This window comes from Carcharhinus amblyrhynchos, chromosome 18, assembly GCF_965287045.1.
Source record: "Carcharhinus amblyrhynchos chromosome 18, sCarAmb.v2.hapA, whole genome shotgun sequence".
Lineage (NCBI taxonomy): Eukaryota > Metazoa > Chordata > Chondrichthyes > Carcharhiniformes > Carcharhinidae > Carcharhinus > Carcharhinus amblyrhynchos.
The window spans coordinates 8,786,039-8,813,248 of NC_137341.1; the positions used below are offsets into that span (position 1 = coordinate 8,786,039).

General features: G+C 45.8%; 1 protein-coding gene across 1 annotated transcript in view; it reads left to right on the forward strand.

Moving 5' to 3' along the window:
• The window catches only part of syngr3a (synaptogyrin 3a), a 99,339-nt gene that overhangs the window by 35,567 nt on the left and 36,562 nt on the right, over positions 1-27,210 (forward strand). Inside the window, exon 2 of the mRNA XM_080206322.1 lies at positions 19,441-19,675. Within this exon, the coding sequence (XP_080062448.1) occupies positions 19,441-19,675 (235 nt within the window). The remainder of the gene's footprint in view (positions 1-19,440; positions 19,676-27,210) is intronic.

The following is a 27,210-nucleotide window of genomic DNA, read 5'->3' on the forward strand; positions in this document are numbered from 1 at the left end:
ATACGCACTTCATTACTGACAAGAACCAAACATTTGCATCCACAGGTTCTCATTTCAAGTCTCAAGCTGATGTTTCTGAGAAAGTTGCTTCATTTTGTAAAATCACTCTTGGCTTGAGCATTCCTTTTTGAGGTTTCAGTGCTGAATTTACCACCGAATGTTACTGTGCTTCCTGGACAGTTGAATTGATTGGCATGTTCTAACTGGAAAATTTCATAACTAGAAGACAGAATGTCAGAACAATTGACAGATGGGCAGATTGTGTGAATAGACCTGTCCACATTTTGCCGCCCTTCTGCTGCCACCACTTTGCTCCCTTTACTTCACCAGGGGTACCCCCGACTCTGATTCCCCAAGGCCAGGATTTAATGGCCCTTTCCGCCCAGGAGGATATCATGACCTGCTGAAATAAATGGTGAATAAAAAGGCCCAAATCCACTGGGGAGAGAGATCGTGGCGAGGTTGTAAAACCCTGGCCCGTCTGTGAATCTTTCCGTGCTACTGCAAGCATGCTGAGGATTGATTTATGGACATAATGGGACTTTTTCAAGTGCTAACTGCATCATTGTGGGACTGTTATATACAGAGAACAGCACCCAAGGCCAATTGATGCTTCTGCCGGGCAAATTTGCTTGCTTACTTTATTATTTATTTATTTATTAGTGTCACGAGTAGGCTTGCATTAACACTGCAATGAAGTTAGTGAAAATCCCTGAGTTGTCACACTCTGGCACCTGTTTGGGTACACCGAGGGAGAATTTAGCGTGGCCGATGCACCTCATCAGCACGTCTTTTGGACGTGGGAGGAAACTGGAGAACCCGGAGGAAACCCACGCAGACACGGGGAGAACGTGCAAACTCCACACAGACAGTGACTCAAGCCAGGAATCGAACCCAGGTCCCTGGTGCTGTGAAGCAGCAGTGCTAACCACTGCGTCGCCGTGCCAGTATAATCACACGGCCAATCCCCAAGCTGTACGGAAGACTTGGATTTTCCTTGTAAAGAGTTATTAAGAGCGGTGTAGAGGTATCACTAATAGGTGGTGGACGAAATGTTGTTTCTGATAACCTGAACTGAGAATGGGACAGATTTTAAGCTACTCAAAGTCAAATGTAGGATTGGTATCAGATTTTTTTCTTCTTCATAGAGAGAACGATGAGTAGATGAAGTGGAGATTTAAATTTGGGAATTCCTCAACAGCCAATCGGGGGCAACAGTTTGCAGATTTTGGCTGGATGTGTTGAGATGAGCCAATAAATATAGCATGCCTCATCTGTAAATATCTTGGGATCGAATAATCCACATCTGCCTACTGAACAGCTGTTACACTACCTGTTTATACAAGTCTGTTACGGTTCCTGAAACAGTTTTCTTACCTCTGACTGATCAACGAGTGCAGTATTTAACATAGGATAAGGGGGTCTGGCCTGCCGGTTGGAGAGCTGATGAGAGTCCCATGTTGTTTATTTTCTGGATGTTCCACTGAATTACACTGGACAGTGGAGGACCTTTCCTGGGACACAAGGACATGGGGATGGAAACCTACCCCCTCCACCCCTCCGGGGAGCTGCCAGCTAGCTGAGCAACAGCTATACGTTGCTCGGTTGTGTCACGAGAGCAGCGCAGGGACCCCGGCCACAGGTACGAGAGGCTGTCACGTGAAGGGAGATCAGCAGCAACATCAGCAGGGCGGCTCTCAGTGAAACATCGCCCCACCCTGCCCCCCCACCACCACCAGGTCTCTGACGGCGAAGGACACCTCCCCACCAGCCTCCCCTGCCCCCAGGAGGTCCAAAACAGCCCTGACAAAAAGTAGTTTGCCTTTTGGACTTCATGCATGGTGAGTGAATACCAGAGGCAGTACGACGAGGCCTCAAAATGTGTCAGTGCAGACTGGATGGGCCGAAGGGCCACTTCTGCACGGTATGATTTTAAATGAGATGCAGGAGCAGAAGGACCTTGGTGTATATCTGGCTTAGTCATTAGTGGCAGGACAGGTTGAGATTATGGTTAAAAAGCATACAGTACCCAGGGCTTTATTTTCACGGTGGCATCGGGTACAAGAGTAAGGATGTTATGTTGAGCTAAGAGACTAGTAAGACTTCAGCTGGAGTGCTGCGTACAGTTCTGGGCACCGTGTTTTAGGAAGGACGTGAAGGCATTGACGAAGAAGTTTGTTTTTCAGGAATGAGAACCTTCAGTAATGAAGATAGATTGGGGAAATTTCGATCCTTTCCCCTGGAGGAAAGAAGACTGAGAGGAGATTTGATAGAAGTATTAAAAATCATTGGGCTTGGAGAGGGTAGAAAGAGGGAAACGTTTGCTGTTGGCAGAAGGATGGCAAGCCAGAGTGCACGGATTTAAGGCAAAAGATAAAAGAAGCAAAAGTAGTGTGAGAAAAAACTCTTTTCATGGAGCAAGTGGTTAGGGTTTGGAATGCACCGCATAAGAGTGTAGGTTCAATCGAGGTATTCAAGAGGGGAAATCAGATGATTGCTTCTTTTCAAATAATCATCTGATTTCCCCTCTTGAATACCTCGATTGAACCTACACTCTTATGCGGCCATTTGGCCCATTGCTATCTGCACTCCCATGGGAGAAGGCAGGAGAATGGCACTAGGCGAAATGCTCATTGGGAGTGCAGGTAGCAATGGGCCAAATGGCCTCGTTCTGCACTGGAACAATTCAATGACTCTGTGACAGCATTCTAAAGGAGGAACAAGTCTCAGGAGTGTTCAAACACAAACCTTTGAAGGCAGGAGGAGAAATTGAGAAAACTGCGAAAGTAAACATGATACTTGGTTTTATCAGCAGCGCCATGCGCTCAACTTTTAGCAATCACTGGTTAGGCCCCAAGTGGAAACTGCCATTTGGCCTGTCGTGTTCAAATCATTGACCTTAGCCTTAAGCCTTTGTTGAGGGTTGATGCATATTTGTGCATAGATCTTTAATTCAGGGTGACTAACACAGATTTTCTGGGACTTTTCTATGATATGGCTCCTCAGGAAAGCTTGTTTCCTTCTAGATTTAAGTTTAAGTTTATTTATTAGTGTCATAAGTAGGCTTACATTAACACTGCAATGACGTTTCTGTGAAAATCCCCCAGTCACCACACTCTGGCGCCTGTGTGCACTCAGTGTTCAAATACATCTAGGAACACTTTAGCACGGCCAATGCACCTAACAGCACGTCTTTTGGACTGTAGAAGGAAACTGGAGCACCGAAAGGAAACCCACGCAGAGACAGGGAGAACATGCAGACTCGGCACAGTCGGTCTGACCACAGTCAGTAAGGACAGGCAACAACACATCCTCCATGATCATCCTCAATGTTGCTGTTCCCACAAGGCTGTGTTCTCAGCCCCCTACTATACTCCTTATGGTATAGGGATAGAGGGACAGGAGCAAAAGGGGTACAAAATTGGCTACTAATGGGAAGCAGAGAGTAATGGTCAATGAACATTTTTCGGGCTGGAGGAAGGTTTGTAGTGGAGTTCCCCTGGGGTCACTACTTGGATCCTTGCTTCTCCTGATTACATAATAATTATCGAGAACTTGACATACAGAGAACATTTTCAAAGTGTGCGGATGATGTAAAACTTGGAAACATTGTAAATTGTGAGGACAGTGTAGAACTTCAAAAGCACATAGACAAGTTGGGGGACGAAGTAGATACGTGGCAGATGAAGTTCAATGAGGTGATGGATTTTGGTAGAAAGAACACGGACAGACAATACAAAATAAGGAGCAAAATTCTTAAAGGGAGCAGAGGGACCTGGTAGTATGTGTGCATAAGTCATTGAAGGTGACAGGACAAGTGGAGAGCAATTAATAAAGCATGTAGTATCCTGGGTTGTTTTAATAGGGATGTGGAGTACAAGAGCATGGAGGTAATGCTGAATTTGTATTAGGCACTAGGTAGATCTCAGCTGGAGTGTTGCGTACAATTCAGAGTGCCACATTATAAGAAGGATGTGAACACATTGGCGTGAGTGCAGATGAGGTTTACAAGAATGATTCCAGGGATGAGGACTGTGCAGCCAAATTCCCCTCCGATTCGATTTTCAAGTTTGCTGACGACACCGCCGCGGTGGGTCGGATCTTAAACGACGACGAGTACGGGAATGAGATAGAGAGTTTGGTGAACTGGTGCAACGACAATAATCTCTCCCTTAATATCAACAAATCGAAAGAGATTGTCATCGACTTCAGCATAAAGAATAAGGAAACATAAAGGAGAACGTGCCCCTGTCTACATAAATGGAGACTAAGTAGAAAGGGTCGACAGTATCAAGTGTTTAGGTATCCAGATCACCAACAACCTGTCCTGGTGCCCCCACGCCAACACTATAGTTAAGAAAGCCCACCAAATGCCGCTACTTTCTCAGAGACGAAGGAAATTTCACATAGCTACGACCCTCACCAACTTTTACAGATGCACCGTAGAAAGCATTCTTTCTGGTTGTATCACAGCTTGGTATGGCTCCTGCTCTGCCGAAGACCACAAGTAACTACAAAAGGTCGTGAATGTAGCCCAATCCATCACACAAACCACCCTCCCATCCGTTGACTCTGTCTACATTTACTGCTGCCTTGGCAAAGCAGCCACATAATTAAGGACCCCACGCACCCCAGACATTCTCTCTTCCACTTTCTTCTTTCAGGAAAAAGATAAAAAAGTCTGGGGTCGCGTACTAACCGACTCAAGAACAGCTTCTTCCCTGCTGCTATCAGACTTTTGAATGGATTTACCTTGCATTAAGCTGATCTTTTTCTATGCCCTAGCTACGACCGTAATACTACATTTGTGCACTCTCTCGTTTCCTTCTCTACGAACGGTACGTTTTGTCTGTATAGCACGCAAGAAACAAGACTTTTCACTTTATGTTGATGCGTGCGACAATAATAAATCAAATCGAATCAAAATCAGTCACCCAAGGCTGGAATTGAACCCGGGTTCCTGGCGCTGTGAGGCAGCAGTGCTAACCGCTGTGTCACCCTGCCATCCTTTCTGCGTAACCTGTTTCATTGCGCACGGTAAGGTGGACGGTGTCTGCTCAAGGCTGACCTGAGTGACGGCGTCCAAGCTGCCAGCATCAGAATTGCAGTGGGTCATGTGGCTGTCTGTCCCCCCACCCTCCCTGACCCACATCTCTGAAGGTTTCGTCGTGACTGACCCCTCACCCGCCCGCTTGCTCTAGCGAAATGCCTCTTTTTCACTCGGAGTTGGTCATTAGGTTTCGAGTTGCCATCTTTCATACGATTTGTATCTTGTAGACTGGCATCTCTAAAGCTGATATTGTTCAAAGAAACTGCTGCCAAATTCTGTGCCTCAAGTTGGTGCCAGTAAAGATGATTCAATGCTTTCAAATAGCAACAAATAGCTTATTATTGTGCTCTTACACACAGTGGGTGCCATACATTAGATTAAATATTGACATTAAAGACAATCTACTTTTCTCAAAATCTTTAAGGTACTGGATTCACTGTGCAGGAATTACTTATCACCAAAATAATCACCCAAACAATGATGAAATTGTGAATGGCCGATTTATAAACAACTCAACTACACTTCTAGAGATCACAGGACCTTTCCAGTGTAGAAGGAGGCCATTCAGCCCATCTAGTCTGCACTGGCTCTCTGAAAGAACATTCTATCCAGTGCCACTCCCCTGCCTTATCCCCATAACCTTACATATGCTTTCTTTTCAGATTGGAACCCAATTCTCTTTTGAATACCTCTGAATCTGTTTCCGTCACTCTTTCAGGATGTTAGTTATAGACTCCAATCACCTCCTGGGTGAAAAATCACCTCACTTTTACTCCTTTTACTAATTATTTTGAATCTGTGCCCTCTAGTTCTCATTCTTGTCTTGAGTGGGATCAGTTTCTCACTATTATCCTGCCCATTTTCCCTGGAATCTTGAATACCTCCATCAAATCTCCTCCCGGACGTCTTCTCTCCAAAAAAAGGAGTCTCGGCCTCTCCAATCAATCCTTACAGCTTCAGTCCTTTTGTCCCTGGAATTGCTCTTGTGAATCTCCTCTGTACACTTTCCAATGGCTTCATATCCTTCCTCAAACGTGGCTCCCAGAACTGGACACAGTCCTCCATATGAAGCCCAAGGGGTGTCTTATCCAAGTTTAATATGACTGCTTTACTCTTGTACTCAATGCCCCAAAGACAAAGTTGATCCTGATTTTTTACTATGCTGTGTTTAAGTCCCATTGCAAGAATAGTGCACATAAGTGGGGGATAGTGGTAAAATCACTAGAGGTGCTCGGGGGAGGGGGGTGTCTCCCAATCTCCTTGCCAACATTTATCACTTAACCAATTCTACCAAAATTTAATAATTGGTAATCAATCAGATTGCTATTTGTGGGACCATATTGTGTGCATTGGCTTCCACATTTGCCTAAATAATATCTATGGCCACACTGAAATTAGTTCATAGAATAGATCCATGAAATCCCTATAGTGCAGAAGGAGGCCATTCGGCCCACCGACAACAATCTCAGCCAGGCCCTATCCCTGCAATCCCACATACTTACGCTGCTAATCCCCCTGCTACTCAGGGACAATTCAGCATGGCCAATCCACCTAACCCACACATCTTTGGACTGTGGGATGAAACCAGAGCACCCGGAGAAAACCCACACAGACATGGGGAGAACGTGCAAAGTCTGCACACACTGTGACCCAAGCTAGGAATCGAATCTGGGTCCCTGGCGCTGTAAAGCAGCAACGCTAACCACTGTGCCACCCACGACAGTGGTCTGATATATTTTGAGATTTCCTGCTGGTTCTTTGCATCTGTTTTGATTGTCCTTTGAGGTGAAGATGAGCATTTCCGGCACTGGGGCATTTGCTCAGTTTCCACTGGGTACACAGATGACTGTTCAGGCCAATCTGTATCCGGAAGGTTCTGCCACAAATAGGACAGGGTACCGCAGACGTCTGAGCTTAAGTCAAGCTGCTAGCTTGAGATTCACTCTCCTTGCAGTTTCTCTCCAGCTCCGATAGGCTTTTGCGTTTGAAGGAGGCTGCACCGATTTTTAATTTTGTCACACCGAGTGCAGCAGTCTTCACCCAGCTTCTCCCAAGATTCAAAGTCAATGTCAAGACTCCTAAGTGAAGCCATCGGGGCATTTACGTAGCTTACTTTGACCACCGTGACCACCCAGACACTAGATTCCCATAGAAGATTCGCTTTGGCAAGCGAGTATCAGGTGTCCTGAGCACGTGACCAGCCCAGCTCGGTGCGGAGTTCCCGGGCTGGCCGGCAAACTGCAGTCTGACAGCTCAGGGCCACTGCGCACGTGCAGAGTTCCTGCACTGGCAGACTCCGGCGCGAATAGGTAGAGGACTGGAACAGTTGAGGACTCTAGGTCTGTACTCGTCGGAGTTTAGAAAGATGAGGGGGGGATCTTATCGAAACTTACAGGATGCTGAGAGGCCTGGATAGAGTGGATGTGCCGAGGATGTTTTCACTAGTAGGAAAAACTAGAACCAGAGGACACAAACTCAGGCTAAAGGGATGATCCTTTAAAACAGAGATGAGGAGGAATTTCTTCAGCCAGAGAGTGGTGAATCTGTGGAACTTTTTGCATAGAAGGCTGTGGAGGCCAGGTCATCGAGAGTCTTTAAGACAGAGACAGATAGGTTGTTGATTAATAAGGGGACCAGGGGTTATGGAGAAAAGGCAGGAGAATGTGGGTGAGAAAATTATCAGCCACGAATGAGTGGCAGAGCAGACTTGATGGGCTGAATGGCCTAATTCTGTTCCTATCCCCCCGCCCCCAGGCTTTAAATAATATTCACGATTGTGACCTTTGCATTGCACAGAGTGCAGGAGATCTGAGTCTGAACGCTCACTGAGAAAACAATTGCGAATTACACCATTTTTCCAGCCAATTCAGCACTTCGAATTTTTTTTAGGAGACTCGGGCCCCGTGATTTTTTTTGGATCAGATTTTCTACAGTCCTTACAGTTCATCAGCTCTGAAGCCTACACTCTAATGACCAGTAATCCTGCAAAGCTGCTGTCCAAGTTTTGTAGCTGGTGATGTCTTCTCAGGAAAAGAAAAATACCTACACGTCTCCGAGGTGTCTTCCCAAGGAGTTGACAACACTGTGGCAGACTGAATCCTTCATAACCATGAGTTGCCAGAGGCAGCGGAGAATGAGTAGGAATTGGGTAGAATCTGTAGCTGCGAAAGGGACTTAGAGAAATACAATGCAAGCAGGTTATAGTGGGATTTTCTGGCCCTTCACAGTGACAGGATCCGCTCCCCATGAAGGCGAACACCCCCAAACCCCACCCCCATCCCGTAGCGACAGGTTCCCCCGTGGCATGGCCGGTGAACCGTGTAAACCTACCGCAGACTACAGCAGCACTGGAAGATCCCACTGGCAGCCAATGGCAAGCTAAGCTGCTTCTGCTGCAGTGGAAGTCTCGGCTTTAGTTTAATATCATTAAGAAGTTTGGCGGGGGATACTGCAGGAGGGAGGTATTATGTAACAATATAATCAAATAGCTATAATAATGAGTGAAGTAGACCTTGACGTCTTGGTGATATCAACAGTCAGTGTAGTGCACTCTTGTGAGGAAGGAAGGGACAGTCAGTACTCCACTCTAACCTGCTTGCATTGTATTTCTGTAACTCCCTTTTTGCAGCTACAGATTCTACCCAATTCCTACTCATTCCGTGCTGCCTCCAGCAGGGACAGTCAGTCAGAAAGATGTACCTACTCTACAGCCTATCTCATCAACAGTGTTAATAAACCAGTTATAAAGCAGAGTAAGACTTCTCTTTAAAGTAGGGCTTGCATAGCAGAAGCCAGCAATCACACCACCAGAAAAAACAAATCTGAGAGGGAGAGCCCGAGAGAACGTGCTGCTGAAGTAAGTGAACTTAACCACTGCTGAAGGGTTGCGGTCATGGACTTGAGCCTTGAGGGAGTTGAGATAAGATTTTTCACAAACATGGTGTATAAACATACGCTGTGAATACTCCACGCTGAGGAGGCGCAACTCTGGTTGGCACTCCTTTTGTAGTTTGCCTGAACACTGATCTGAAGTAGGGTCCATAAAAAGCTGTCCAAAATGTTCAGCGAAGGCATGTCATTTGTGCAGTTGACATATTTATTGTAAGCAGATTGTTTTGGGTTTCTTTCTTCAACTACACTAAGAAACAGCTAGCCTCTTGCGACAAATACAATTTGATAGCAGAGGTGATTGATCAGTCAAAGTGCCCTTTAACACACAGGAGAGTTGTCAATCCTGTGCGTTTGGCAAGCCCCAAACCTTTCAGCACCACTAACATTATGCCTCACGGAAGCGACGGTTTCAAATGCCACTTGTTTTATTTACTTACTTATCTCCGTGAGTCATTTACATCCTGCACTTCGAGTCTCTAATGATTTACAATATGTTTAGAAGAACTCGCTGCACTGCGCTCTCGGTTCATTACACCAATAACAACGTTTCCTTTCCAAAAGACTCCAGTGAGCGTCAGTTAAACCACATTATCGTTACTTCAATGGTCATTATCTCAGTGCTGTTGGTGGGACTTTGCTGGGTGCAGACTGGCTTCTCATTACATTACAACAGTGACCAGGCCCAGAATTTTAAGGGGCCATTTTGGGATGGGCTGTCAGGTGGCAGAGTGGCATGGGAGGGTCCTCCTGTCCAAACTCCAGTTGAACCACCTAAGTGACCAACTGAGGGCCTTTTCCTACCTGTGTTGGTACTTTACCAGCGGCAGGTGGCAGTCTGTCGCATGGGGAGACTGCCTGAGAAAGAGTAGCGGTCTCCATGCAAGCTCCAGGTGGGAGGTGGCATTTTGGGAACCCTTTAGTCCATGAAGGGCCTCACAGTGCCAATAGCAGCACCTGTGGCAATAGTGCCACTTGCCCTCAGCGACCGCCTTTACCGGGGCCCACCTGACTGGCTCCAATAGCCCCCGATTCCAGTTACTTTGAAGGCACGTATCTGTCTATGTGATCTCATCCTGCAGATGCTGTCCCAGCAGTGACCGCCACTAAAAGAGGCGCTGTCGAGCTCCCAGCCCTCCAATTGCTCCTGCAGCTGTTGGGAGCGGGCCACGACCTTCAGCGGGACGATAGCTTTGTGACTTCTTCAGCTCGTGGAAGGCATGAAAGAAATTCAAGTTCTTCTCGGGCACTGAAAGTTTCTGTTGTCTGTAAAAACCCCACTTGCGTGAATTGGCCAAGTGTCGTACAACCAGCATTGATTATAAATGAGCAATAAATTGACAATCTGACACAAATGGGTTATTCGAGTTGATTTGGAAATTGAACTGTTTGAAGTGGACGATGAGTTTGGGGTGGGGAGAAGCTGTCGAGAAGGTGGAATCAAAGAGAAAACCCAAGATTTTACTACTGTGCTATATGTGTGCCCACCACCCCCACACCACGTGGATGCCATGGGCAATTTAAATCACCGATTAGTAGAGTTGAGACGTCCAGGCACGGTGGCACAGTAGTTAGCACTGCTGCCTCACAGCGCCAGAGACCCAGGTTCAATTCCGGCCATGGGTCACTGTGTGTGCAGAGTTTGCACGTTCTCCCAGTGTCCAGGTTAGATGGATTGGCCACGCTAAATTGTCCCTTCGTGCCAGGGGGATTAGCAGCGTAAATATGTGGGATTACAGGGATAGGGGCTGGGTGGGATTGTTGTTGATGCACGTTCGAGGGGTCAAATGGCTTCCTTCTGTACTGTCGGGATGCTATGATCCCACCACCACCACCACCCCATCCCCCATCTGGATCCACGTCACTCAGTTCCATCTTCCAGGAGAGAGCCACCAGATTTTATTGTCTTCCTTGTAACATTGAGTCATTGAAGAGTCAGGAATATGAACGGAACCTATTTTGGAACTTTTACTTTCTAATTAACTTGTGGTTCATCTGATGATTTATAACTCTGTGGAACATTATTGTTCTATAAATGTTTTATTTTTACAATAAACTGGCAAAGGATGCAGAAATATCTGATAAAATTTCTAGAAACTTTGTAGGCTGCGGCCACTTAACTACAATTAAAATGGACAGTTTGCCCATTCAGCTTTCCACTGTTGACTTTAATTTTCTTTTGATTTCACATTGCACCCATTGTATTTATTTATTAGTGTCACAAGTGTGCTTACGTTAACACTGCAATGAAGTTACTGTGAAAATCCCCGAGTCGCCACACTCTGGTGTCTGTTTGGGTACACTGAGGGAGAATTTAGCATCACCAATGCACCTAACCAACATGCCTTTTGGATTGTGGGTTAGGTGCACTGGCCATGCTAAATTGCTCCTCAGTGTCCTGGAATGAGTAGGTTAGAGGGATAAACATGTGGGGTTACAGGGATATGGCCTGGGTAGGTTTGTTGTCAGTGCAGTCTTGATGGGCTGAGTGGCTTCTTTCTGCACTGCAGGGATTGCATGAGTCTGTGAAACCAGAGCCTCCGGAGGAAACCCGTGCAGACTCCGCACAGACAGTGACCCAAGCTGGGAATTGAACCTGGGGTCTGTGGCACTGTGAAACTGCCGTGCTAACCACTGTCCCACCGTGCTGCTCATTTAACCTAAGAAGAAAGACCTTGGATAATTTTTGTTACAAAAAAATAAGAGGTAGCAATAAATTTTATATCATTGGAAAGAACCAAGGAAATTATAATCATTTTGTAGGATTGTAGTGTAGAAAGAATTAACTGATTTTTGGTATTTCCAGCATCAATGCACATAATATTGATTAGAGGGAACGCTTTCTTCGTTGTATTAACCCACTGATGTTAAATGTGAGGGTATCCCAAAACCCAGAAGGGTAGCTTGAAACACTGGTTTTTAGTGGTATATATTTTCAATTTAGCATAATATGAGGAAAAGTGTGCAAACCATTGAGAAACAGTAAGTCTTGTTGTAATCAATTAATTGGCTTAAAAGAGAATACGCAGCAAGAGAGAATAATACAATTAAATTGCAACAATTAACTCTTAAAAGACTCCCTGAAGAGGGAGCGAAACCACAGACTGCCCATCAGGATTAGACTCTATCTACATTGTTGTCAGGATCAAAGGGGTACTTGAGGTGCAGTCAAGCGTGAAGGGAAATTAAAATAAACACAGGTGGCAGGAAGATAATAGAAATCCGTTGATCTGACAGCGGAATGAGATATTGAACTTGTTACGAGTCAAAGGCTTCAAGTGCAACGGAGAGGGTTTCAACCATTTCTGCTTTCTGGGAAGCCTCAGCAACTTCAAATCAAAGCTTTGTGCACAGCTGAGCAGACTTGGCACGTCTTGTTGAAGTTGTACAAGACATTGGTAAGGCCACACTTGGAATACTGTGCACAGTTCTGGTCACCCTATTACAGAAAGGATATTATTAAACTAAAAAAAGTGCAGAAAAGATTTACTAGGATGCTACCGGGACTTGATGGTTTGAGTTATAAGGAGAGGCTGGATAGACTGGGACTTTTTTTCTCTGGAGTGTAGGAGGCTGAGGAATGATCTTATACAGATCTACAAAGTAATGAGGGGCACAGATCAGCTAGATAGTCAATATGTTTTCCCAAAGCTCGGGGAGTCTAAAACTAGAGGGCATAAGTTTAAGGTGAGAGGGGAGAGATACAAAAGTGTCCAGAGGGGCACTTCTTTGACACAGAGGGTAGTGAGTGTCTGGAACAAGCTGCCAGAGGTGGTAGTAGAGGCGGGTACAATTTTGTCTTTTAGAAAGCATTTAGATAGTTACATGGATAAAATGGGCGGAGAGGGATATGGGCCAAATGTGGGCAATTGGGATCGCCTTAGGGATTTAAAAAAAAAAAGGGCGGCATGGACAAGTTGGGCCAAAGAGTCTGTTTCCATGCTGTCAACCTCTATGACTCTATGACTAGAATAACTCCCCCTCCCCTAGTGAAATTGACCCCTCAGTCTGTCAGAGGACTTCAAAGAGGTCTGCTCTCACCTGTAGCTTCTGACAAGGAGAAAGGAAAATCTCTCCTGCAAATGGAGTGCTGCAGTGATTCAAAATCCTGCCAGATAACCTGGGGAGGGGAAATCTAAAGGGGAAAGGAGGCCTTGATGGGGGCCTGAGGAGGAAGGGGGGGGGCTAAGTTGGAGAGGGGTCAAGTCTAGTTGGGTCACCCTCTTGCCTGCATGGTATTGTTGCCAGGGGTGCAGGTGGGGGGGGCTGCGCAGAAGGATATCCCTCTTTGGTGATGGGTTGATGGAACTCCCCTGGTCACCGTGGTGGCCATCATTTATATTTGTGTTGGGTGGGGTGCTGCCTCCGAGCATGGAGATCAGGTTGCCGTGTTTGGAATAGCGGGGCTGGCTGATCGTTTGTCTGCTATGAATAAATTAGTATCTATTTAGATCGCCAGGAAACCCTCCAGGTTGGCATGAGTATGTTGTCCAAATTCAGGAGAATCACGGCCGTTATTTACAGTAGACAAATTAAAATACTTGCTCTGTGAAATAAAGCCACAAGATTCTACATGTTTTTAACGAAGAAAAGTTTTAATACAGAAGGTCAGAAAGCTGAAACAATTTACAATACCTGTCTTATGCTCTGACATTCAGAGTAATTATAAGGTATATGTGAAAAATCATGCCCACTGTGGTCCAATGCATCACGTTGCACAATAAATGTAGATGCGACCGAGGCAGATTCCATAGATGTCTCAACAATCCACCCAGATCCCTCCCTCACGAGGGATTCCCACCTTCAACTTCAAAGATCTCACCCTTGGAATTGTTTCCAAATGTCACTCCAACACAGACAGCAAAAACGACAGCCCACTTTGCGGGCTTGTAAATCTCCACTCCCGAGATTCTGTTCCTCTGGATTTTGAAGTAGGTAGTCAAGCACCAATGCTGAAGTACACTTGCTAAAAAGGAGTACCTTCACCCCAGTGGCCCACATAACAGAATCACCAAACATCAGCTGCTTTCTAATTCTTCGGGGCTTTTTCTGAGCTCTCTTTGATTACCATGGTTTTCCTTGGGTCCTCTCAAAGCCTGCTACCCTTATAAGGAATCTATTTTTCCTCCGCTCCTCTCCCTCTTTATCTTAACTGGGACCTCTTACTATTCCTGTCCTTTGTCTGGGACTTCCCTCTGGGACTTCTCCCTGTCCTCTGCCTGGGACTTAGCCTGGGGGACCTCTCCCTCCTCCCTCTCCCTTTGGGATCTCTCCCTGCTCCCTCTCACCTTTTGGGATCTCAGCCTGCCCCCTCTCCACTGTTCCCTGCCTGGATCACATCTTCTCAATGATCCCCGGTTATCTCAGCTGGCTTTTCAAGCCATTCTTCTTCCTGCACAGGGGTGCTGGCCACACTGCATGTAAAAATTACACAGCTCTGCACGAGTGGGCTACACATGCGTAAAAAGTTCCGAGATCCATTGAGAGTTGAGTTTGCTGACTTCTGCCCCCCACCCCAATGAGATCCCCAACGAGTTTTCATGACACACTGATCTCCATCTTATTCACATCTAGATGCAAAACATCCTCCCGCTGCCCCCCCCACCCCCCGCAACTCTGCACAGGCGATATTCAGCCCATTGAGGGTCAGCGATCAAATATTATTTGTTTGAAATATGGTGGAAAAGGATCTTCTTACCCTCCATGTTTAACACATCAAGCCAGGTCACAAAGCACGGTCACCCTGTTATCAGATGACTCTGCAATCGTGAATGTGATTATAGGTTTTGCAGAAATCTTGGTTCGTTCAGTGCTAATTAGACTGGACGCAAGTGATACACGGGAGTGATTTATAATTACAAGCTAAGGAACAGTAACTCACAGAAAGTTAACTGTATTTTGAAAGCTGCAGATGGCAATTAATGTTGGGAGGATTGCAGTTTCAGAGTAGCACTATTTTCTGGGAAATTTGCTTAATTGTTTAATTCCTGTTTGTTTCTTTGTTGAGTCCTCTCGAGTTTAGAGGGTCACATGGCTTACTGTATCTGGAACCATAATTTCTCCTTTTTAATCTGCATGTGAGTCATACTGGCGTCTACAACTGGGGAATTTTAACACAACCTTTTGACAGGCAACTGCCAGTCACACATGCATAATCATTACCCCACTGATGTGAGCGGTCCTTTTAGCATTATGTGGGGGGGGAATAATGCAGCCGTTGATGTATTTCTTCAGAATGAGCAAGCAGGTACGTCAAGCAACTTGAGTCAGTACCAGCTGACTCGAGAACAGCCTTTTCCCTGCTGCCGTCAGACTTTGAATGGACCTACCTTCATTAAGTTGATCTTTTTCTACACCCCAGCTGTGACTATAATACTACGTTCTGCACTCTCTCCTTTCTTTCACTATGTACAGTATGTTTTGTCCATATAGCATTGCAAGAAATGATATTTTTCACTGTATACTCCATATGGTGGCACAGTGGTTAGCACTGCTGCCTCACAGTGCCAGGGACCCGGGTTTGATTCCGGGCTTGGGTCCTGACTGTGTGGAGTCTGCACATTCTCCCCATGCCTGCGTGGGTTTGCTCCAGTTTCCTGCCACACTCCAAAAGACTGGTATTGGCCATGCTAAATTCTCCCTTTGTGTAGGCACCGGAGTGTGGTGACCAGGGGATTTTCACAGTAACTTCATTGCAGTGTTATTGTGAGCCTACTTTTCACATTAACACTGCAATAAAGTCATTAGGAAAATCCCTAATAAACTAATAAATACTTTTTAATACACTCATAAATTTTTTAAAAAACACCGAGTTTGGAAGCAAGCCCCTAATATAGTTGGCCGTACGTTTCTCCATCTTGTCCCTGAATCAGCTGGAGTACAGAATTATATGTTGGTTTATGACACTTGTCATTGTATTGCTGCCTGGGAATTGGGTCTGGACTAAAATTAACTGGATCAAAAAAAGGTGTTCTTGGATAATAAATCATCAGGACAGAAATCAGCATCACAAATACCCCCCGCCCTCCCCCGCCATAAAACTCATTGCATCAAGAGAGGTTGCTTTGCGTTTTAGACTGTATTTATTTCAGTGATTTATTTATTTTGAGTTGTTGTTCTGGTAGTTTTAATCTAACAGGACCTCAGCCAGACATCTCTGTTCACTATCGATTAGATCAGACATCCTGCAGATCGCTTGACGTGATAAACGGTGAACAAAGACGTCTGCCGTTTTCTTGTGGGCAGCTCATGAAATGGGTTACAAGCAAATGAGAATATGCCTTTATAGGGAGCTTATTTTTAAATGTATTGTTTCATGGGTTATGAGCACTGCTGGCAGGCTTGGAGAGGGCAGTATTTATTGCCTATCCCTAATTTCCCTTGAGAAGGTGAAACAGTCTTATTGAACTGCTGCAGTCCACGTGGTGCTGGGACACCCACAATGTTTTGATCTGCGCCCCATCCGACACCTTTAACGTTCACTTCCTCCATCTTTGACGCAAACGACAGCAAGGACACTTGCGTCTTATTCCTATTTATTGACTACGATCTTCAACACCATTATCCCAACAGACCGCATCTCCAAACTCCACGGGGCTCTGTTCCTCCCTCTGTGAATGGATCTTAGATTTCCCAAACCACCTGATAGGTGCCCACACTTCCGTCAGCCATGCAAGGCTGTGTCCTCAGCATCTTACTATACTCTTCATACACTTCTGACTGCGTGGCCAAATTCCTCTCCAACTCCTTTTTTGCTGATGACACCATTGTAGTGGCTAAGCTCTCAAACAGTGACGAGACAGAGTACAGGAAAGAGACAGAGAATCTGGCAAACTGGTGTGACAACAGTAATCTGTCCCTCTTTGTCAGTGAAACGAAGGAGGTAGTCAGCAACTTCAGGAAGTGTAGTGGAGGACTTGCTCCTGTCTACATCAATGGTGATGAAGTAGAAGTGGTTGAGAGCTTCAAGTTTCTAGGTTTTCAGAAAATCAACAATCCATCCTGGTCACTCCATGCCAAAGCGTTAGTTAAGAACACCCACTGATGCCTCTACTTTCTCAGGAGGCTAAGGAAATTCAACATGTCCACGACAACTCTCACCAATTTTTGCAGACGCACCATAGAATGCATCCTTTCTGGTTGTATCACAGCTTGATGTGGCTCCTCCTCTGCCCAAGACCACAAGAAACGACAATGGGTCCTGAATGAATCTCAGACCATCACTCAAACCAGCCTCCCGTCCATTTACTCCATCTACAATTCCCACTGCCTCGAAAAAGCAGCCGGCACAATCAAGAACCTCTCACGCGCCGGACGTACTCTTCCACCTTCTTCCATCGGGAAAAAGATACAAAAGTCTGAGAACGCAGACCGACCGACTCAAAAACATCTTCCCTGCTGTCATCAAACTTTTGAATGGACCTATCATATATTAAGCTGATCTTTCTCTTCACCCTATCTGTAATTCCAACACTATATTCTGCACCCTAACCTTTCCTTTTCCTCTATGTACTCTGAACAATATGCCTTGTCTGTATAGTGCCCAGGAAACAATACATTTTACTGTATTCCAATACATGTGACAATAATAAATCCAATCAAAGGGACAGCAGTGTGTATTGCCTACAAGATAGACTTACCATACCTCCTTCAACCTTCCAAATCCACGATCTCTGCCACCTAGAATAGTGCTTTCCAAATTCTTCTCAGTGTGACCCCATTTTAAAGCTTCAGACGGTGTGACCTGGGGTGGGGGAAGTGGGGTGGGTGAGTGGGGGTGGTGGGACGGAGTGGGTAGCTTCCTGAGTGGGTGGGGAGAGGGAGAGGTTCAGGGTAGTAGCAATGATTTAGTTGCAGAGCTTTTAAAAATGAATTCCAACCTCTTACCTTTTTGTTTCAGCAGTTATCAGGCCTCACAGATCTATTTGTTAGACCGTGCTCACCAATAGAGCCTGGTCTGGAAATCAGTGTATGCTCCAAGACACCCATGACCCACAGTTTGGGAAGCACTGACCTAGAAGGATAAGGGTAGAAGATGCACGGGAACACCACCACCTGCAGGTTTCCGCACAAGCCCCTAATAGAATCATATAGTGCAGAAGGACACCATTTGGCTCAATAAGTCAATACTGACCACAATCCCACCCAGGCCTTAACCCATCACCCTAGCTAGTCCCCTTGACACTAAGGGGCAATTTAGCTAGTTACCCTAGCTAGTTCCCCTAAGACTCAGGGTCAATTTAGCATGGCCAATACACCTAACCCACACATCTTTGGGAGGAAAGTGGAACACCCGGAGGAAACCCACGCAGACATGGAGAGAACATGCAAACTCCACAAGGACGGTCACCCAAGCCAGGAATCGAACCGGGTCCTTGGTGCTGTGAGGCAGCAGTGCTGACCACTGTGCCGCCCCACTCACCATCCTATATTGTTGTTCCTTCACTGTCACTGGGTCAAAATCCTAGTCCTAACAGGACCGTGGGTGTACCTACACTGCGTGCTCGACGACGGTTTAAGGTAGCTCACGCTAAAGACAGTTCAGGATGGGAAATAAATACAAGACTTCTCAACGATGCTCACGTTCCCATAAATGAATTTTAACAAAGCATTGTTGGGCTATCAGTGTGTGTCTGATTGGCCTTTATTACTGTTGTGACCTGTGTCTGACTGGATAGATCCCATGGAATGGAAAGGAAGGGCACTTGTGACCCTGTTAGACATTGGCGGAGCATCATCTGTGGTATGGTAATTGATAGAGGGTCGTCTGGACTTGAAACATCAGCTCTTTTCTCTCCTTACAGATGCTGCCAGACCTGCTGAGATTTTCCAGCATCTTCTCTTTTGGTTTCGGATTCCAGCATCTGCTGTAATTTGCTTTTAACCTGTTGTTCAAATGGATTGCAGGGTGGCACAGTGGTTAGCATCGCTGCCTCACGGCTCCAGGGACCCGGGTTCAATTCCGGCTTCGGGTGACCGTGTGGAGTTTGCACGTTCTCCCCACGTCTGCGTGAGTTTCCTCCGGGTGCTCCGGTTTCCTCCCACACTCCAAAGATGCGCAGGTTAAGCGGATTGGCCATGCTAAATTGCCCCCTTCGTGGCCAGCAATGTGTAAGTTAGAAGGATTAGTAGGTTAAATACGTGGGTGTCTGGGGTAAGACCTGGGCGGGGAGCTCTGTTGGAGAGTCAGTGCAGACTTGACGGGCTGAATGAGCTCCTTCTGCACAGTAGGGATTCGACGGTAAAGTCTGTTTGTGTGAAGGAGACAACTAGCTGGCAGCTTCCTTTTTAAAGTCAGAGATTACATGCTGCCAGCATTGTTTATCGATCTTTATTTCTATGGCGTATTGGGTTCTGTTACAGCGGAAGACCTACTTGTCTGAGTTTCTGTTACAGTCACTTTTTTTTGGACTAGAAACGATAACCACTTTTATCGTTACTGATGTTGGTCCCATAAAGCTATAATTCTTTCCGTTCACACATTTCCATTCCTTCCTCCACAGGTGTTCTCTATCGTTGTGTTTGCTTCGATAGTGAACGAAGGCTATGTCAACAAAAGCAGCGACCATCTCTACTGTGTTTTCAACAAGAACAGCAGTGCCTGCAACTATGGTATTACCATTGGCATCTTGGCGTTTTTTGGATGCATCCTCTTCCTCACCCTGGACGTCTACTTCCCACAGATCAGCAGCGTAAAGGACCGGAAGCATGTTGTACTCGGAGATCTGGGATTTTCAGGTAGACCTGCTTCAGAAAAATGTATTTTTAATGAAACCAGAAACAGTTTCTTTGAGATCCAATTACATTCCTTATACACTCAATCATTATACATCTCTTGTAGACAAGGGGACAAGAGAAATCGTCCCCCAAAATGGTCTAAATTTTGAATGTTTATGACGGGCAGTCAAACAGTTAAGAATATTGGACTTGTTTACAAAGGCATTATAAAAAAATCCTGCGTGGGAAAAAGAGCACCAGACTCAGAATTTTGAGGTTATGAGTTCAAATCTCACCGTGCCAAGTTGTGAAACTGAATTTAATAAGACAGGTTTTTTTTGTGTATTTAAGCGGCGGGGAGGGTGGCGGGAAGTGGGAAAGTGCCAGATTGTCATGAAAGTCCAAATTGTTCACAAACGTCCTTCAGCAAAGGAAATCTAGCACCCCTTCCTGGTCTGAACTGCTGTGAACTCCAAGCCTACACCGATCGTACAATCCCTACAGCACAGGAGACCATTTGGCCCATCAAGTCTGCACCAACTCTCCAGCAGAGCATCTTTATCCGGGCCCTTCCCAAGAACAAAGGAAATTTCTCTGCCCAAGTCTTCAACCTATCCCCATAAACCCACATCACCCTGCTATTCCCCCCTAACCTACACATCTTGGCACACTAAGGGGGAATTTAATATAGCCAATCAACCTAACCCACACAAAGACACGGGGAGAATGTGTAAACTACAAACGCATAGTGACCCAAGGTTGAAATTGTATCTGGGTCCTTGGCACTGTGAGGTAGCAGTGCTAACCACTGTAGCACTGTGCCGTGCTCAGTAACCCACTCTGCTGTTGCACACTCACTCAAATGGGCCCAGCACCTAAGCTGTCTTGGCAGCCAGAAGGATAGGTACCAACGTCGGTCACATTCAGCCACTCGATCGAGCGTGCTCCATCCAGAGTCAGAGTCATAGAGGTTTACAGCATGGAAACAGGCCCTTCAGCCCAACTTGTCCATGCCATAACCCCAAAGCTAGTCCCAATTGCCCGCATTTGGCCCATATCCCTCTACACCCATCTTATCCACGTAACTGTCTAAAGCTTGTTCCAGACACTCTCCACACTCTGTGTGAAAAAATTGCCCGTCTGGACACTTTTGTATCTCCCCCCTCTCACCTTAAATCTGTGCCATCTCATTTTAGACTTCCCTACCTTTGAGAAGAGATACTGTCTATCTAGCTGATCTGTGCCCCTCATTATTTTATAGAGGTCTATAAGGTCATCCCTCAGCCTCTTACACTCCAGAGGAAGAAGTCCCAGTCTATTCAGCCTCTCCTTATAAATCAATCCATCAAGTCCCAGTAGCATCTTGGTAACTCTTTTCTGCGCTCTTTCTAGTTTAATAATATCCTTTCTGTAAGGAGGTGACCAGAACTATACGCAGTATTCCAAGTGCGGCCTTACCAATGTCTCGTACGACTTCAACAAAATGTCCCAACTCCTGTGTTCAGTGCTCCGACCGATGAAACCAAGCATGCCGAATGTCTTCAGCGCTCTGTCCACCTGTGACTCCACTTTCAAGGAGCTATGAACCTGTATCCCTGGATCTCTTTGTTCACGATTCTCTTAGTTCACGATTATTCAGTAATGAAGTTTGGAAAACGGTCAGTCAGGTGAAGAATTTTAAAACCTTTCCGGTGATCCATTGAACACCGTTAGCGTCGAATGTTTAATAATAAAAAAGAAATTGGTTTGCTTGTCATCTTCCTAAATAGACACCCAGACTGGGTGTTTTAATTGCCATCTGTTTGGTGTCCCACGGGAGCAATGTCCTGATTGAGTGGGGCACGTCGGACTGTCATTCTCTTCCTCCCAAAAGGTGAAGAACATTCATTTCTGCTTCATGATCTAGCCAGGGGAGTTATAAAACGCACAATGACAAACAGAAGTGAATCTCAGTAAATCTCACAGCTTCCTCGTTGGGATTAGTTCCTCGACCGCTGTTAGCTGCTTGCTAATTAGCACTTTTAATCTGCCCAAATCTTTCAAGCCGACTACTCATATAATCTTCATGATTGCTAGATGCATTTAGAAGCGCAATTGTTTTTAATATCAGAAATGCCATTTGATCAGTGGCCTCAAGTATCTGCAGACATCGAAGGGCTGACGTTCAGGTTTGGATGCTCCGAGCTCCAGTCTTCCATGGGAATTCCTGGCTTGCCGTGCCAGGACAGTGCCTCAACTCATAAGGCCAGGGACATATCTGACCCAAAATTCCTATATTTCCCAGCTCACACCTAGCACTGAGAGGATTTCTGATCAGTATACCTCGCGAGATTAGGTCACTAAATGTTGAAAGTTGGGCAATCGTCCAGACTGGGATTACGGCCTGGATCCCAGAAGCGATCTGCTTTTGAAAATATTTTTACATTTGGCCTACTTTACCTGAGGCAGCTTTCCGATGATTCTGGAGAGAACTCCACTTCCTCCCTTGTTTCGGGGGCTACCCGTCGACTGTACCTTTTAAGCCATTTTATTGGGTGGAGTGAGATTAAAAGATCCTTCATCTGAGCCCAGAAAATTTGGCGAATAGCGCTCAGGCCAGTGAATTGCAGGAGAGGGCCATGGCACGGTTAGCGCCAATGAGAACCCTTTCTGGGATTATCCCAATCCCCGCGGCCCGACGTATTCTGGTCCACTTCCTGTATACCAGATTAGTATATTTAAATAATCATTTAAATATGCAGGGTCAGGTGCGGCCTTTAATGACCACATTGCAGGTTGTTGCTCATTGGGGAATGTAGGGTGCTGGTACCAGCGAGCGGGGGGAGGGAGGCGACTGATGCCAGCGAGGTGCGGGGGGGAAGCTTAGCCTGCGAGTGGGATGCGGGACGTTTGTAGGAGCTCCCGTGTCTGAGGGGGCCAGCCTTCCCAGCATCCTGAAGTCCCCATTGCCAAAAATTGTGGGGGATTTCAATGAGAATTTCCCCAGGCTCCAAAAGAATTTCTCGGTGTGGTTGAATTGTGAACTGAATCACTCCAAACCACCCAGAGGGTGATTTTCCCCTTGGGGACAATGCTTTGAAATCTTTGGGTAGAATTCCGTCCAAGGCTGAAAAAAACCCATTTGGATGGAGGTGTGTTGGGTGGGAGGAGGCACGGGTGGGGGTGGAAATAGGGGAACATATCGTAAAAAAGCTAATGTGATGATGAGAAACATATGATTTGGCCTTTACCCGTAGCCAAGAGCATAAAGCATGAGACATTTGTTTTTGAATTTCAGTTGAATAACTTGTTCCTCTTTTCATTCTGACATCAGCTTTGGCCACCTGGGTTTCATTTTAACCTGTTAGTGCTCCTGTATCTTCAGTCAATGCCTTTGAGTCACTTTTACCACTCAGTGCACGTGCTGTAGATCATCAGTATCTTGAATTTGTTGTCACTGTGTCTTATTGCTCGGATCTGGTTACATAAGATGCAGGCGGTGTGATATGAATGGAATCTTCTTCTGTTGTAAGAGCTTTGGACAGAAAGGATGGTGATAGGGGGAGATTTTCGCAGAGTGTTGAGAATACTTTGTATATTACTACACATTTCAAAAGCAAAGAATACTTTCATGGTAACTAAGGGACTGGAAGGATGCCAGGGACAGAACCACGCAGTACTTTCTTAAAGTCAACTGACTCATCATCCTACCCTTCCTTTTTAAAAATAGACTTCTAAGAAGAATATTACTTTGCAGTTTTCAAAGTATAGGTTTCTCTGACTTTTGCTATGACAGCGCAACAAGGAAAGTAATAAGTCGTACTTCAATTAAGCTATAGAGTAATGAAATTGTGCTCCTTAATTGCGTCAACAGAAATTCTGCTGTAGGTCTCGGCGAGTTCGAACAACCTCACAGTTTATGATCGTATTCTGGCTTTATGCCACAGCGAGTCAATGGGTCGAATAGGAATCAAATACTTTGACGTCAAGCAAGAATCATGATTAAATATCAAATCCTACACAGTTCATTTTTCCAATAACACATATCCGTATTTACTGGAGAAATGTTATTAGACATGTTCACAGTCTCCAATTCAGAATACAAGATGTGAGCTATAAAAAGATATTTTTAGTGTTTATTGGAGAGCTAGCTACTTACATAAATTAGGCGCACAGACTCACTCCCACACACACCGAATTCAAACTCGCACAGATGAAGATTCAAGTCTCAGACGTATTAATTTCAAGCTGCTGTTTTGCTGGGCTCCTCCGCAAACTGTTGTCCTTCCTTTTTATATAAGAGCGAAATACCGTGGATGCTGGAATCTGAAACAAAACGCTGGAAAATCTGAGCAGGTCTGACAGCATTTGTGGGGAGGGAATAGAGCCAACGTTTCGAGGCTGGATGACCCCTCGAGCGGGATTTACCGACCGTGCTCGCCCCAAAGCTGGAAAATCCCGCCCGAGGTCGACCGACCGTTGCGTGATCCGTGCCCATCCTGCCCTCTACGATTCCCATGGCAGGCAGGACGGGTAAATTCTAATCTGAGGGTCATCCAGACTGGAAACGTTAGCTCTGTTCTCTCTCGATGTAGAGATGCCGGCGTTGGACTGGGGTGAACACAGTAAGAAATCTCACAACACCAGGACCAGGTTGGACTCTAACCTGGTGCTGTGAGACTTCTTATCTATTCTCTCTCCACAGATGCTGTCAGACCTGCTGAGATTTTCCTGCATTTTCTGTTTTTGCTGTCCACTCATGTTGGTTCTGGCATCTTGCATTTGGTGTGATCATTTCTGCTTTTTTGCACTGCCTTCAGTTTCCCAAGAGGTTCTATCAGAGTTACAGCAGAGACTATCGGATTTCAGGACCAATTGCTGTATTTCTGTAGATTGTTATTCCTGGGATCGATGCTCCCAGCAGTAATATTTTAATTTTCCACCTGGTAGTAATGATAAATCAGCAGTGTAATGTTACATTTGCAGTGAAATTCTAATATCCCTCTCTTCCCATGGAAATTTGGAAATACTGATGGTATTTCTGTTGTCTAGGGGGAGATACCTGGAGGCACCCTAATTCTCAAGTGGACAAATTAGAGCTATACTTTAGGATAACACGGGCCTGATTTTACCATTGTGTTGCACCCGTTTTCGGGCACGAAAACTCGGTAAAGTGCATTTAACTTGACTTAATGGGCTTGATACCCAAACTTACCTGCGTTTCCCCCTCGACCGTCGCGTTTGTCCATCCAGATTTGGCGCAAAACAGACGTGCTCGGCAAAAGTCTGTTTCGGGCGCTCCAGCTTCCGAAGGGGGTAAGTTCAGAGTTTCCCGCGGCTCTCTGACTCGGATCAGTGGTGGGAACGGAGGGAGAGAGGCGGGCCAGATCGTTCTCTGGCGATGGGGGGGAGGGAGGCAGGAGGCCAGATGAATCTCTGGTCGGGGGGAGAAGGGGGGAGAGCCAGATCATTGTCTGGTAGGGGGTGGGGGGAGGAGGAGGGCCAGATGGATCTCTGGTGCTTGGTGTTTGGGGGGGTGGTCTGCCGTCACTCTGCAGGCAATCGATGGGGGGGCAAATGGGGCAAGGGGTTGTGATTGGTCTGGGTAGCGGGGAGTGGGGGACAGTTATGTTGTGGGGGGGTGGGGGGGGGGACGGGGGCAGTGGGGCGATATCTGGAGGGGACCATTGCTCCCGGGAGTGATGTGCCGGGGGAGTGTTTTTCAAATTTGTTTCTCACTGTACGTGCGCAGTTGAAGGCTCCAATCGGAGCTGTAGCGTTTTGGGTATGATAAACCCCACCCACAGCACGATTCAGACTCTCAACTTTTTTTTTCAGGCTAAGTGCGCATGGAGGCATCTGAAAGCAGGGTTTCCAAGGTGCATCTGAATCGTGCCCAGATTCAGCACTTAGAATCAAAATGGTAAAATTGGGTCCACTGTCTGAGCTATACAGATCAGAAGGAGCCAAGTTTCATTCCAGGCTAGGCAATGCTATCATAGTTAAGTGATAGTTCATGTATTATTTTTGTGATTTACGTTCAATCAATCCCAAATCCCTCACTGCTGTAATGTTCTGCAGTCTTTCTCCATTTGTAAAATATGAAGCTTCCTTATTTTTCCCACCCTTCCAAAGTGCACAACTTCACTTTTTCCGACATAATATTCCATCTACCAGGTTTTTGCCCACTCGTATAATCTGTCTATATCCCTCTGTAGACCAATCATGTCATCCTCACTACTCAGTTTGCCAGCTATTCTTGTGTCTGTTGCAAACGTGGCAATGGTATATTCACATCCTTTGTCCAAAGATGTTCAGGTTAGGTGGATTGGACGTGCTAAATTACCCCTTAGTGGCAGGGAGACTAGTAGGCTAAATGCATGGGATTATGGGGATAGGGCCTGGGTGGCATTTTGGTCAGTGCAGACTCGATGAGCCAAACGATCTCCTTCTGCACTGTAATAATTCTGTGATTCTTTGATATATTGCAAATAATTGTGGCCTCATCACTGGTCCCTGTGGCACTCTGCTTGTTACAGGTTGCCATGCTGAAAATGCCCCTCATATCCCAACTCCCTATCTTCTATTAGTTAGCCAACTCTCCGTCCACGCTAATATACCACCCCAACACCATGGGCTCTTACTAAGCAGCCTTTTGTACAGTCCCATAATCAAATGCTTTTTGGAAATCCACATATATCTACTGGTTCCCCTTTATCTATCCTGCTCATTACCCCCTCAAAGAGTTCTAATAAATTGGTCAGGCTTGATTTCCCCTTCTTGAAAGCATGCTGACTCTGCAGGAAGACTATCCTTTGAATATTAAGATTATGCCTGAAGAGTGGCCACTTGAACAAGTTTAGGGGTGATCAGAACATGTGGAGCTGTATCTCAGTAAGGCCAACACACACCAAAGTGGAGAGATTCTGAAAAGCCTCGCTGTCAGACAGTTACTAGCAGGGCCATGTTGTAATGGGTGTGCTGCTCCATGTATTCCACTGCTGCCCAAATCCAATTCTTAAAACAGTAATTTTGGTGCGCGAAGCTTTGTCTTTTACCACTCACTAGCACCACCCGTTCACGGAGAAAGCATCCCCACTCTCTTGAATTGTATCATTGCCTTCCGGGTTGGTCATGCGCAACTTTTGAAGGAAAATGTCAAAGTCTTATTTTACACACAGCTGTAAATGGCATTAGTATTAACAAATTCGTGTCAATACAGAAAATTAGCATTTAATATGAGTTACGTAAAGAACATGCTTTCCAAAAAGTATTTGATTACGGTACCACACAAAAGACTACTGAATAAGATAACAGCCACGGTGTCGGGGGTAGTACGTTAACATGGATAGAGGATCGGCCAACTAAAGAAAGCAGAGAGTTGGGATAAGAGGGGTCTTTTCAGCACGGCAACCTGTCACCGACGGGGCCACACTTATTCACGATATATATTAACGACTTGGACAAAGGAAGTGAATGTACTGTTTGCTAGGTCTGCAGATGACACAAAAATAGCTAGGAAACCAATGATGAGGATGATATAGAGTCTACAGAGGGATATAGACAAATAAATAAGA